At 37.6% G+C, this 13,633-nt stretch overlaps 1 protein-coding gene across 2 annotated transcripts in view; it reads right to left on the reverse strand.

The window, feature by feature from the left end:
• The window catches only part of ZPLD1 (zona pellucida like domain containing 1), a 30,297-nt gene that overhangs the window by 8,528 nt on the left and 8,136 nt on the right, over positions 1–13,633 (reverse strand). For both annotated transcript variants that reach the window (XM_085318917.1, XM_085318923.1), the window contains exons 3-6: positions 11,184–11,297; positions 5,766–5,986; positions 2,632–2,813; positions 1,975–2,047 (exon numbers count right to left, since the gene is read on the reverse strand). In XM_085318917.1, the coding sequence (XP_085175043.1) occupies positions 1,975–2,047; positions 2,632–2,813; positions 5,766–5,986; positions 11,184–11,289 (582 nt within the window). In that variant the 5' untranslated portion in view covers positions 11,290–11,297. The remainder of the gene's footprint in view (positions 1–1,974; positions 2,048–2,631; positions 2,814–5,765; positions 5,987–11,183; positions 11,298–13,633) is intronic.

Genomic DNA, 13,633 nt, shown 5'->3' on the forward strand with positions numbered 1-13,633 from the left:
AAAACATTCTCATTTGTATGCTAACATTTCAAAAAGGCAGCTCCAAGAAAACTACACACAACAAAAAAAGGAAGTTGGGTATTTTCCCCACACAAATAAATTCTGTTGTTTTATTATGCTCTGTCACAGAATGTCAGTTTTTCGGTAATAGGCTGAATCATTAATGTTGCTCTTGGGAATGACCAACAGATGCCATGAAACAAGTCTGGAGCGACAGATGTAATTCAGCATATCAAAATGCACTTACARGTAATGTCACTTAGATAGATTGCTATTCCAGGAAGTATAGGGAATCCACATGTTGAGAAAGGTCTCCTATAGGAGGTCAAAGCACTCAAGACATGATAAAAATTTGCAAAGCAGGATTTTGAAAGTGCCACAATAAAAATCGGTTCAGTGCCGCAGGCAAAACCAAGTAGAGCAGTAGGCAGTACAAAGAAAGAATAAGTTATGTAGAAGACGTGATTTTTCAGAGGGAATCAAGCCAAAATTTACAGCTAGCCCCATATTCAGCCTCCTCAGTCCTGGAGGCCTGGGGAGCCATATTTGCACACACAGACCAACTCTGCGACCTGTCAGAGCAGGTCATCTCTTTAAAAGAGCACATCCACCTCTTGAATCTGCCAGCCTTGGCAATATTATTTCTACTAGGAAAATACCTACTACTTGAGTAGATAATATGACTGAAATCAGAAGAATGAAACACCATTAATCATTGTCAACTTGTAAATTCATTGAGATAGAGTGAAAACTTATCTTTTCAGCTGGTATGGGAGAAACAAATGCACTTTTTCAGTAAAAATATTAACGTTGTTAGCCCAATGTTTGCAGAACTAGGTCCTGAAGAGTACCAACATGCAAGCAGTGGGCAATTCTCACATTTGCAGAGAAATTTTGTAGCCCCTCCTCCACCCCATCTTTTTGCTTATAAGTTTATTTAAGAATGAGAGAAATATAATCTTCATTTTATCACATTATAGCTTGTTATTCAGCTCTGTTCTGTCAAACAAACATGATTTTTTTAAAAAACATACCTTTGGAAAATGTCCTGTTACAATATTTATAGCTCATTATATTCAAAGTATAAAGCATTGACTTTTAAATCAGTTGCATGAATTATAACTCGACATCATGATGGCATGAATAATAATGCAAAAAATCAGATTCATAATTTACAAAAATGTTGCTTGACAGATTGAAAAATTGATATTTAAATCAGGGTTTTAAAATGTATGAATAAAAATTTTAATCAACATCAAAATATCATTTCAGGGATTAATGTTGCTGTTAAGTAGAGGTCCGTGCATTTTTCATGTTTTACTGTCACCATCCATATTCATATAATAAAAGTTTATACAATAATGCATATTCAAGTTAAATTATCTAGAAAGGTAAGAAAGAAGTGTTGTTTGAAAGCCATTATTAAAATTTTTGACCTTTAAGACTGAAAAATCATGCAATGAGGTAGCATGTACAATGTGCTATAGCTTTGGAAGGAAATCARCAAAAGTGCTATAGTTTATTGCTGAGAGAATAGATCTAGAAATTTTTTTTTACAGAATTCTGCAGAGGGGAGTCTCAAAATCAGTACAGTGTACTTGTATACAYATACAGAAATGTGAGCAAAGGCACACTCACATATATAATAAAAACAAACACCACAAATGTGAACTCCGAAGCTTGAATATTATTACTACAACTGATTATTTACATGGCACTGGAACCTGAAAAAACAGAGCTTTAAACTGAGGAACTGTATCAATTCAGAACAAAAAGTCAGTGCACGTGTCCTCAAAGGCCAGCCATAAGAATACAAGACAACAGGCACAGGCAAGCAAAAAGGGCATCAGAGAGCTACTGAGATGAAAGACCTGGGTCTTCATGGAAGGAGTGGAAGGGACTAGCACATAATGGAGAAGAGTCTACATTCTGTTATGCTAATCCCATTTCCATACTACTACGTTTTATACTCACATTGTAAAGCAATAAATTCAAAGTGCTGATAAACGTGCCATTGTTCTCTCTCACRGAAATAGCAGCTGATGACCTAAAACAGAATTAGAAAACAAGCTACCGTAAAGATTAAAAAGTATTTTGTGTTTACATMACTACAGTGGGTTTTAACAATAAAAATTCCACAAGCCACACCACAAGGAGTTAATTTTTGTGTTTGGGTTATAAAACCCAAAAATGGGAATTTATAGTGGAAACGCTGACAGAACCTTAAATATGGGGAAAGAAATGTATACTGCTGGAAACATGAATCAGGAAAATAATTAGCAGAGAAGCAAAGTGACAAAAAGGAATCCACTTTCCATGAGGTACAGCAACTACTCATTAAAAATATTCTCTTTTGCACTCCATATTCATAYGTTTCCAAACTATTTCATGATGAATTTCCACCTGTTTGCTGCTACCATTCTGTCCTCAAAACACTAGAATTTTAAKGCAAGTTTTACATTAACTTTGGCAACAGATTCGTTCAGTGCTTTCCCGCCTCCCACTGTTACAAGGCTAAAGAATCAGTATATTGATTGTACTGCATTGGCATGCATATATTTAGGTGTATATGTGTATATGGGCTTATGTTCATAAGAGAAATAAACACATAGGAATGAAAAGCACACTTACGAAGCGAGCTGGGTATTGTTAACCAAGTACTCCAGTGGATAGCTACAGCTAAATTTGTACAGAAGCCCAGGTAAATAGCTGATAATCGTTGSTGGGTCTGGCGTATCTATATAGCCTGAAACATTACCTATCTGTACCACCGAGGTATTCCCATAGGCATTGACACCTCGAGCTGAGGATACCTATTGAGGGAGGGAGAAAAGAAGTATTACCAGAAGGTTAACATGGAATAAGAGATCGCTAAGAACACTGATGCTTAATTCATAATTCACCCAGAGATAAGTTTAGGAAATCCTTCGGAAATTAATCTGTTAACATCAAATTCCCTCTGCCCTCCCCAGGGTCAGGAATACACAGCGCACAGTGGATGCCGCTGTTTTTAAACACCAAGACTCTTAAGTGCCATTGAAAAGGGCTGCGATGAACCCTGGAACTACTCTTTCTTTTGGTAGGTACTTCTCTTCTGAGCATTCCCAATCAATTCCCAAGACCTCCTAGAAAAATCTTAACAAACACTTCTATTAGGGTTAAAAGATAATAGCTTAAAACAGGCTTCCACATGCAGCACTAACATTTGCTGCACTAATTGTTGTTACACTAACAATTTTATTCACAGAAACAATACTTGGCCACTCTTGATATTTTTGGTTTTGACACATTAAAACTGCTGTATTTTATAAGTGGACACAAGGCAAACAGTTGAACTTCAGGTACATGTGTCTATTTTATACATGTCTAAGAAATAACTTGCAAAGAAATGCTGCCAGAAATTCAAGAGCTGAAAGTCAAGCATTTAATATATAGTCAGATAATGCCTTATTTGAAGCTGTCAACAAAACCTTAATTCAGTTACCTGTATTCAGTGTACCTCAGGACACCTGTGCTCAATTCAGCAGTAGTATACTCAAAAGTATACCTCAGGATACCTGTGCTTTCTATGTCATTCAGTAACAGGACACAGCTCACCAGAATCTTTGGAGCTTGCAGAAAACTGAAGAACACCCTTTCCTCCAGCCCCACTCCATCTGCAGCTACTGCTCTGAAAACAGCACCATGGTGGCATGCGAAATCAGCAGATAAACATGTCACAAATTACTTTCTCATTAGGTGCATATGCAACAGGGCCAAATTGAGATGGCACAGAACTTCAACTCTAACATTTCTTTTGTATAACTGTATAAGCARAACTGGCATTTTTAATAGCTTTCAAATGTGGTTTCTTAAGATTTGGAATATATTCTATCACAGAAGAATCACTCTGAGGTGTGAATGAGTCAAAACATTTGGAACCGAATAGCAGGAGATGCATAACAGGTATTTTGATTTCTTTGGCTACAGGAACACCTGGTAGAAGACTGATACATTTATGCACTTTTCCAATATTATACTTAACCATTGGCTAAAATGGCAGGAAGACAATGAAAAACAGAATCCGAGAATCTGTTTCCTTGTTTAAGGAATACAGTCTAGAGYATACAGTAAAACTGACTACAGCTCCACTTAGCTTTTCCATCCCTCATAAAAAAATAAATAAATAAATAAGTTGTGTCTGTCATATTACAGATCTAGGTTTTATCCTCAGTTCTTTCCGAAATGCTAACTCCTTCTGTAAAAGTAAAGGAAATGTAAACGGTCTTTGCTATGAAACACAACCAAAATGCACGAGTTTGTACTACTCCAGTCAGGCAAAACCAAAGAGAGCGTTCTTGACACTTCATCCTCTCCGTTTATGGCACAGTATGCATAAACTGAGGCAGGAGAGAGAAATCTGGGGTTCCATTTTCAGCAGCTGCTACATTGCCTTGTATGCTGTGGAGTCTTGTGGGGATCCCATGGGGAACTCCAATTACTTGGACTGATCAGAGTGTTTTTGTTTTTGTTTTTTAACAGCAATCTCTTATGATTATAATCAGAAGGGAAATTCCATGAGTTTACAATGCAGCCAGCTCCAAAAGGACAGCAAAAAGTTCCTACTTGTCAAATGTTTCTATTCCAAGTCATAGGAGGGTCTAGAGCTTTTCAGATAAATTGGAAAAAAAWTTCTGAACTACCTGAACTTTTTTGTTGAACTGTATTTATTGGAATTTTGAAATAAAATTCAGTCTGAGACAAACAAGTCACAGAACATGGAACATTTCAGAGTTTAAGGAACYTTAAAGTAGGTGTTTATTATGAAAAGTGGCAAGTATCTTTATGCATGACTACAAACTCCAGCTAGAATTGGAGTACTTTGTACTCCAATTGTATGTACAGTGCAARGCAGACAAATTGTACAAACCTTCTCCCTTGATTTTAGAAGGGTTGAGATCTCACACACTAAGTAGCAATATAAATGCAGACACTGAAGTCATACCACCAGGCAAAAAACCGCAACACAGACGATGACAGTGCACTGAGTAAAGCATTAGAGCTGAATATACAAATCTGAACTTCAGCTTTTTGTCATGAATCAAGTGCATAGCTTAGATCATGCTTAATGTTTTTGCCAAACAATATTCAAAATTTGATTTTTTTTTTTTTTTGGATGAGCAGTTCCATACTCCATACTGAGCTGAGATCTTCATGTAGATGCGTGACCTTTGACCTTACAGGACCACTATAGGTGATGCCTGCTGTTAGCCTTCTCCTCTGTAGAGCTGGATATCTGGCCAGACTACGTCTCTTGTGACATTCAGCCTGAAATCAATGCCTTACCATAGAATGTAGATCTGTCAGGCAAGGTCCTCTCATAGAGCATGACAGTACCCAGACCACAATTCTGACCCAATTAAACTAAACCATTCTTAATTTTCATTTTCTAAATAGTTATTTGAAAAATTCTGACAGAATCTAAAAACATGTTCGGCAAAAGTCTGGATTCTGGGGGGAAATTCTGTTTTCTACTAAAAATTTATTACAATGGAAAACAGACTTTCTAATCAGAGGGCAAATTCTTCTCCTACCATATCTTCTAATTAGTAACCACAATTATACATTAACAACTTTTCCTGTTTTTCTTTGATATGTGCAATACATCGCTAACTGAAGGAGACCATGTAAACATTATTTATCTTTAAAACACAATGCTGTCAGGGCATAYGCTCAACCCAGTGCCTTAATAGCAATGCTACAATTTCACTTGAATCTTGCCTTACCACTAAAGTGTTTCCGCAGGATTCCAAAGTACTCAGATTGATGATGAAAATGACCACTGCTGGAAAGGTGTTGTTATTGATGAACCCCCTGCAGTGAGCATCCCCATGTTTCCCATTCAGGGCCAAATCTGTTTCAGAATAACCAGAAAAAAGAACTGTGCAAAAATTTATCTTCATAGTAATTGTCTGCACTCCACAGAAAACATTGATATCTCGTTCAGCTGCAAGAAAAATACAGGAGAACACATTGTAAGAAGATGTATGTCATCTAATTACCACAGAACTACTGTAGCAGTGCTTTTGTAACTGGTGATCAAATCAATTTTTAGATCCCAGTGAGAGCAATATCAGAACATAAAGGTCAAAACTACATTATTCTGAAAAGCAGATTTATTTGACTGAACAACTTCACTAAAGAAAAAAAATGAACTAAAATATGGTAACAAGCTACCATGCAACAAAACTATTTCTCCAAAGTTCCCCACCAGCTCATTCAACAGTATATTCATAAGCTGAAGCAATGCAAGGGAGTGGAAAACAGCAAGGGATTAAATATTTGGGGTCTGACTGAATAGCCCCCCTTCTGAAACTAATTCCCAGGGACTTGGAGAAACTCAGGAAGCTGAGCTCTGCCTTCCAGCATACCCTCGCCAGCACCTGGCATTGAAGGTGTGCATGCTTGTCTGAGGTTGTCTAGAGTCCACTACAGTCTCAGGCTATAGAGACTTTGAAGTACAATCAACAGCATATCAGAACATTTTATTGTGGCATCTTCAAAGGTTGCCGCTTTTTTTTTTTCCTCCAAGAACCATCAGCTTTAGCTTTGACAAAAAATCAGTTGGCTTTTGAAAGACAATGATCAGTACTACAAAGTGTCTTGCAATCTTTCATTCTGTACATTATAATAGCACAAAAGTCCTAAAAAATAGCAACTATTGCAACTGGTTGATTTTTGAACAACAGTAAACATTTCTTGGATGAAGAAGTTGGTCTTTTATTTGAAAATTTTGAAGACTGTTACATACTTGAATAGAAAAATGAAAGCATCATATTAGGATATATGAACAAATTGTTACTTTGTTTAACYACAGAACAAGATAAAGTAGCTTTACTTCAAACTCATTTTTTGCCTTTAGGTGATGAGAGTGGGTTTTTTTTGTTAAGTTTCATTCTTCCTAGGGCTTTATGAAGTGACGTATTTCATCAAGTTAAACACAGGCATTACTCCTTTATATAACAACTCATTTATTGCATCTGCTTAAAAGATTAAGTGCTATTAAAAGTRGCAGAACAACTTCAGCAAATACCACACCATTAAGGCTGCTGAAATGAATTGTTTTGCTGCATTGCCACAACAGAGAGGAAATGAGGTCTCTATTACAATGAACTGGCTCTTCCCCCCGATAGAGGAACACAAGCAGTTTAATTTAGACAGCTTTAATGGTGGCTTTATAGCCAAATCAAGGGCAGGAAATAACTGGCTAAACTCTGTCCTGAGCTAATGTTGTTTTAAACATTACTCTTTGGAGATAAATTTGGGCAGAAAGGTACTGGAGGCAAAGTAGGACTTCAAGTGATTCAGCATGAAACTCTCCTGGTTTGTACACATATGTAATGCCATTCACGTAATGTACAGAGGTCAAGAAGCCACATGCCTTGGTATTGACTGTCGTAACAACTTCATGGATATATTAAGGTGGGGATGTAAGGGAACGAGACTTTACTCTTACTTGGATCAATGCAGAAACAGATAGTAACAAACTGCAAATARCAAGTGTAATATATTAAAGTAGCCCACTTAATTTTATAACTCACTTCAAACCCTTTAAAAAGCAGGATATTACTTTACGGTTAAGATACCATTACTACTTGCAAAATTCTTCTTTGACACCAAGAGGAATGAGTCCACACACACCCTGTAAAAATGACCTCTGCACTATACAGGAGGATAAGCCACTGTACCAGATTGTACCTTTTCCTCCACTACTTTACAAGGAGTACTGTTGTCAAATTTGCCAATTTTGCAGCTCAAAAATACATGGCATTTGTTCAGAAGYGTGTCTGAAACCAGAAGCAAACAGATACAATGTCACTTTAGATATTAAAAGAAGAAAGTCTTGCTCATTTCTCTTGAACTGTTAAAAATTACTCCTACAGCAGTTTAAAYGAGAACACTTGGATTCCATCTGTAAACACTTTAACAGAGAGGAGAGATGGTTTGATGGTTAGGTCACCCAGGTGAGACCTCATAGAGCTTTAAATATAACAGCCTTTTTGTCACAGACTTTATTTAAGGACAATGCACTTGGCCTCCTCCTGACACAAATCACACGGRCTACAGTACTCACAGGGGCATCATATGCAAAACACAGTAGAGTTCATGAGGTACCTTGACACTGGGGTGACAGAAGCCATCTTGAATCAAGGACGGACTCACAGAAACGTAAGCGAAACGCAGACAGGTCCATTGCCCACCTCTGCTCTGACACCCCTCCACACCTTGCCAAAAACTGCTCCAGAACAGACAAGAGAAGTCAATACAATAGCTGGCCAGATCATAGTTCACCTCTTCTGGTGAAATCATCTGGTCATTTATAGCTCGAAACCAGCTTTGTGCTCTGTGCAAGCCTCCTCTTTGATCAAACCGCTGCTTTAGTAGAAAATTAAAATGTGGCATACATGAAAACGCTGCAACACTTACAGCAAGAGCCCCCTAAAATTCCCTTCCCATCTGAAAATGTTCACGCTGCTACGGTTCTGTTCGTCGAAAGCATTCTAGGAGTTATGCTTTTACTGCAATGCAGAGCTAAAGCTACATTACAAATCATCAAATGTTGTCAGGAGACAAACGCATTCTTCTCCAGACAGCTCTCCAAACGATGGCAAGATTTGACCTTACTGCGTACTCTCTAAAACGCCTAGCTAGTAGTATAAAAAGTCACAGGATTTTCTATTTAACAAATAATGGGTTTTTTTCCAGCCCAGCTATTTCACACCTACACTCTAAAACAAACCTGCAAACAGCAGAGACAAAAGTCCTGCCTGATTAGTTATCATCCTATTTATGCAGTACCATCCCTGTGCAAGATGTCACCAAACAATAAATGATAAGAACACAATCAAATTAAGAATGGATAAAGCCCTTGTCCCTTCTCTAAGGTTCCTTTAGGAAGGCTTAATTTCTAATCTTTGCTGAAGACAAGCTTCCTAATCTTCTGCTCTTCATGAAATTAATTTAAAGAAGAAAAAACAGTAAAACAACAACAAAAAACAACTTTAAAAAGCAATAGCATCTCTGCTATCACCACCACAGACCTCAGCTAAAAAGTCCACTCTAACTCCATGTTTGGAATTTATGTTGACTAAAATGATTGATTTCTTAAGCAGAACAAATAAAGAATAGGGGGGAGGAGAGTCATATGCATAGTCAGGCTCTGTGAGCAGCCTCACAGCCTCAAGGATCCTCCTTGAAGCATTCTCCTTTTTGTCCTCTCATTCCCCACTCCAGTTATTTTTGAACTCTGAAAGCAGTCAGACTTCAAGGTTTGAACTAAGTGCTAGTTATAATGAAAGTATAGTGGAAAAAATAGCCCTCGCCATCCAGCACAGGCTGTCTCACCCATCTTCTAGGTGATGGGGATCTTGAACCCATAAAATTATGCTCCATGAACCCCACAAAGCTCTGCTAGTCCCACTGTATTACATAGCAATACCTCCAGCAAACTGAAAATACCAGCTGTTAAATTTCAGGACAGAGGTTTACTGGGATTTTTGWTTGRTTGGTTGGTTGGGTCTTTTTTAACCTTCACACTGCATGCCTAACTTAAGGACAATTACTCCTCTTTCCTAGCTCACAAAATCAGCACTGGGACAGTTAGGTAAATATCAGCCTTTGAATCTTTACTGCTTGAGAATTACGTACAAGAAACACCATGGCTCAACTCTCAGCTCCTATGCGGAAGAATGGGAACGGAAAAGAGTATGGCAGAAATGTTTAACATTGAATCAGACTTCYCCCCCTCCCTTTTTTTTAAGTAGAAGAACTGCAAGTAGCCCCTAACYGCGCACAATAATGTTTGTCTGCAATTCACGGGTATCACATAGCAGATTTTAAGCCTTGATACAGAGCTACTGCAAAAAATGATTAGTGCAAATRAAAAAAAAAAAAAATAGAAAGAGGAATCTGAACTTCCCTTCAGCTGCTGAAACGCTCTCAAGCAGCCTGAAACAGGAAAACAGTTGCATGAAAACCTATGAAAAATGGATCTGACGCAGATAGGCACAATTCACTCTCTCTTCTAGTCAAGCCCATAAAACTTTACCTAAGGAGGGAAACTTACAGGCACGTTTGTGAAAGATCAGTTAAACGGTGATATTTGTCAGGGATGGAGACAATCTACTTGACCTTTTTTGCATGTCTCTACTCTCCATATTCACATCAATTGAGTGTATGAATAATCAAACCCACTGTTGGTCTTTACTTCCACAAAGCACCTAGCAGTGTGGTGGAAAAACAGGCAACAATACAAACTGTAGGTTTTTGATTGACTTAGGTTTAACGAAAGAACTGATCCTGCCTGAAAAATCAAAGTTACAATTATTCAGAAAACAACAGTGAAAGGTATTACAGCATAATAATGTCACCACTAAACTGTTCGATTCAACTGCTACCTCAGAAAAATAGGAAATGAAAACCAGCTAGTATTCATGGTATTATTCTGTCCAAGAAACAAAGGAAGGAAGAAGAATAAACCATGTAACAGAGCCAAGTAAACTCCAACACACAWATTGCTAAGATCGCTCATTTTCAATTCTCACTGTATGAACAGCTCTCGGCATCTAACGTCCCCAGAACAACTTATCTCCTGTTTTTTCAGAGGTATGAGTGTACATCACATAAACACACATTTCACTGCTTCACCTGTCCCTAACCATGGGCTTAATGATGAACTGAGTCACTGAATTCYGCCTTCACCTACATCTTTCTCAAAATTAGTTATGTATTTATGTATTTCAATAAAAGGATAGAGATTTTATTACCTTATCCAGTTAAAGCATGAAAAAAAAAACAGCTATAACTGTCAGACTCTTAAGTCCGTAATGAACATTTCCAGCAATGTGACTTCTGGTGAATCTTTTGGACAGAATAGAGCTCTGGCAAAAGCAGGTCAAACCCCGCTGGTGTCAAGGAAGAACTATTTGTTAATATTAAGCTGAATTTGGCCCACTGTGCCTTAAGACGAATGTAAAGTGCACCATCAGAAAAGTTTCATTGTCACTGAGACAGTTAACATTCATTTAATGTGAAGTCCTACCCCTAGGCACCACATAAATTTAAAGCTCTCTATTTAAAAATAATCACTACTTTGAACCAAGACAATAAAGAGGCCATTATGAAGAAGTCTATTAAACACTTACCAGGGAACCTGCTATGGAGGTTAGCGTCACAGTTGTATCCATTGAACTGAGCAGTCACTGAAAGCACTTTAACTGTCAGCAGGAGCAGTAACCATACCTGTTCCATCGCAAAACCTAGCAAAACATTAGGCAGTTATTACACACATCTGTTCACTGCATTAAAGATGCTTACTGCAAACATTTAACCACTCAGGAGGYGATGGCCTCCAAACGGGCTAGGAGTAAAGCTCACAGACTTTTGAGAAAGAGGCCACAGGCAGTAAGGCCCATGTCTCTACGTCTGAGTAACTGGTAATTTCTAYTAACTTCTATGACTTTTAATTGTAACTTGCAGCAAAAGAGGTAGTCTACGATGGTATAAAAATAAATAATAAAAAAACTTAACATATATTGATAGGTTAGGGAAGGAAGCATTTAAGTATTTCTACAACAGCTTTTTTTGACATTTTAGTGTAAAAAACTCTTGAGAAAGAACATTAAATTAGACAGAACAACAGTTAATTCATCCAGGTCCTTTAAAACTATATAAATCATTTGTTGTTTAATTCTCAGGCTCATGGACCTAGAGTAAATCAGTCCACATCTAATGGCAAAAAAAAAAAAAAAAAGTCTTTGAAGCATGCAAGCAATTGCACTGAGTTCATGTACAGAGCTAGCATAAAAACTTTTATCTACTTCAATCATATCTGGCAACTAGAYTAGAAGATCAAAACAAATGAGTTGTCAATGTGTTCAGTAATTACTCCTCCTGAGAAGAAACTTCCAAGGTGTAGTACCTGGTACAACTGAAAATAAGTCTGATTCATATGTATTTGTCACAAACATCCCAAAGTATTACGAGTTTTGTCCACAAATTTAAGTAATATTGATTTTTTTTTAATTTGGAGTATTTTATAATCATAGAAAACCTCTCTACTGACCTGAAACCCAAATACAGCAGCTGCAAAACTTTCAGATTTCCTGGACAGAAACTGAGGTTGCTTTCTCTAACGCTATAGATACRGAAGTGTTGATCATCACCTCTCTCTAAGTGGAGATCAAAACTCCCCATAAACTGCATAGACACAGAACAYCTGAAGGCAGTCATACCTGGCATGGCAAGTGGCTTTCATCATTGCCAAGAAGAACTGGCAACTGCACTGGGAGWGTGTATTTGAGCTAACCCTGCTCTCTTGTAACAGGATAGTTTGTGGCTACCCAGGGCTCTGAGCTAAAGCTTACTGAAATTAATAGGAAGGCTTCCACTAGATTTCAGGCTGGGATCATAGAGAACACAAACCTGAGATTTAAAGCCTTATGTTGAGAGAGACTCATATGGGACATTCTCCTARATGTTCCTTGTCAGCAAAAAAACCCAGCTAGAACAAAGCACTGAGCCAGACTCTACTAAAGTAGTAGAACATCCTCATCAAAAGGATGTTCAGACGTCACCAGCGGAGTCCAGCCATTCACTCCCATGTAATTCTGCTTGGAAGTGCATGGAATAAAAAAGGAGTAAAAACACCCGGCTCCTGCTAAGCATGAAGGATTCATCACTCAGGTATAGTTCTTGCTATCCTATCCAAAAGCAGTTTTGCTTTGCAGTATCTGCACAACTTCTAGATCAAAGTGTGATCCATGGCAATAATGCAACCTCACTGAACTTCCAGAGGGATACAGAGCAGTAAATGAAAGCCCCCTTTGACCCTCTATTCTTTCTTCTAATATATTCCTGCGGAGACTGACAATGTTTGTGGGTAAGGTTAACAAAGAATTATGAAAACATGTGCAAAAAAATAAAATTCCTAAGTGAGTTGCTAAGAAACCTTTTCATTTTCGTGATCTCCTWACCCTTTCCACTACTCACAGGTAGAAAAGTATATTTTGCAGGTGTTCTTTTTGTTTATTTGTTTGGGTTTTTTTTAATTATAAAGTTTTGTATTCTGTTTCAAAAGAAACATACTTTTCCTTGGGAAAATTGACATGTCTCCAGTGTACCACAGCATCACCTCTGCTTTACAACAGTTACTTGGATAAAGCAGCTATTGTTGTTCTGTTGGATACAGGCTAGCCCCCGATGTCCACTACAATGGTAATAAATCAAGGGCAATTTACCAAGACATAATTCTATCTTCAGTTTCCTAACTACCACAGTATTTTCTAACTACCAAAAAAACTTTGAAAAAAAATTAATGACACTCTCAAAACCAGATGAAAAAAAGAACTTTAATAATTAAAATTTTAGAATTTACTGAAAGTTAACACATTAGCAAAGGTTTCAGAGGAAAGAGAGACCACTGCTGAGGAATTAATGACTTAATTAAGACATCAAGTATTTAGACCATTAGTTCGCCAGCCATACTCAGAGCGAGTCAGACTTTAACAGAACCATTAATGTTCTGCTTGCTTTCTGGCTATTGATTCACTTGCATATGGATCAATATGCAGATCCACATCACAAGTTGGGATGA

Source organism: Rhea americana, unplaced genomic scaffold (assembly GCF_003343005.1).
Source record: "Rhea americana isolate MKP2758 unplaced genomic scaffold, rheAme1 scaffold_118, whole genome shotgun sequence".
NCBI lineage: Eukaryota > Metazoa > Chordata > Aves > Rheiformes > Rheidae > Rhea > Rhea americana.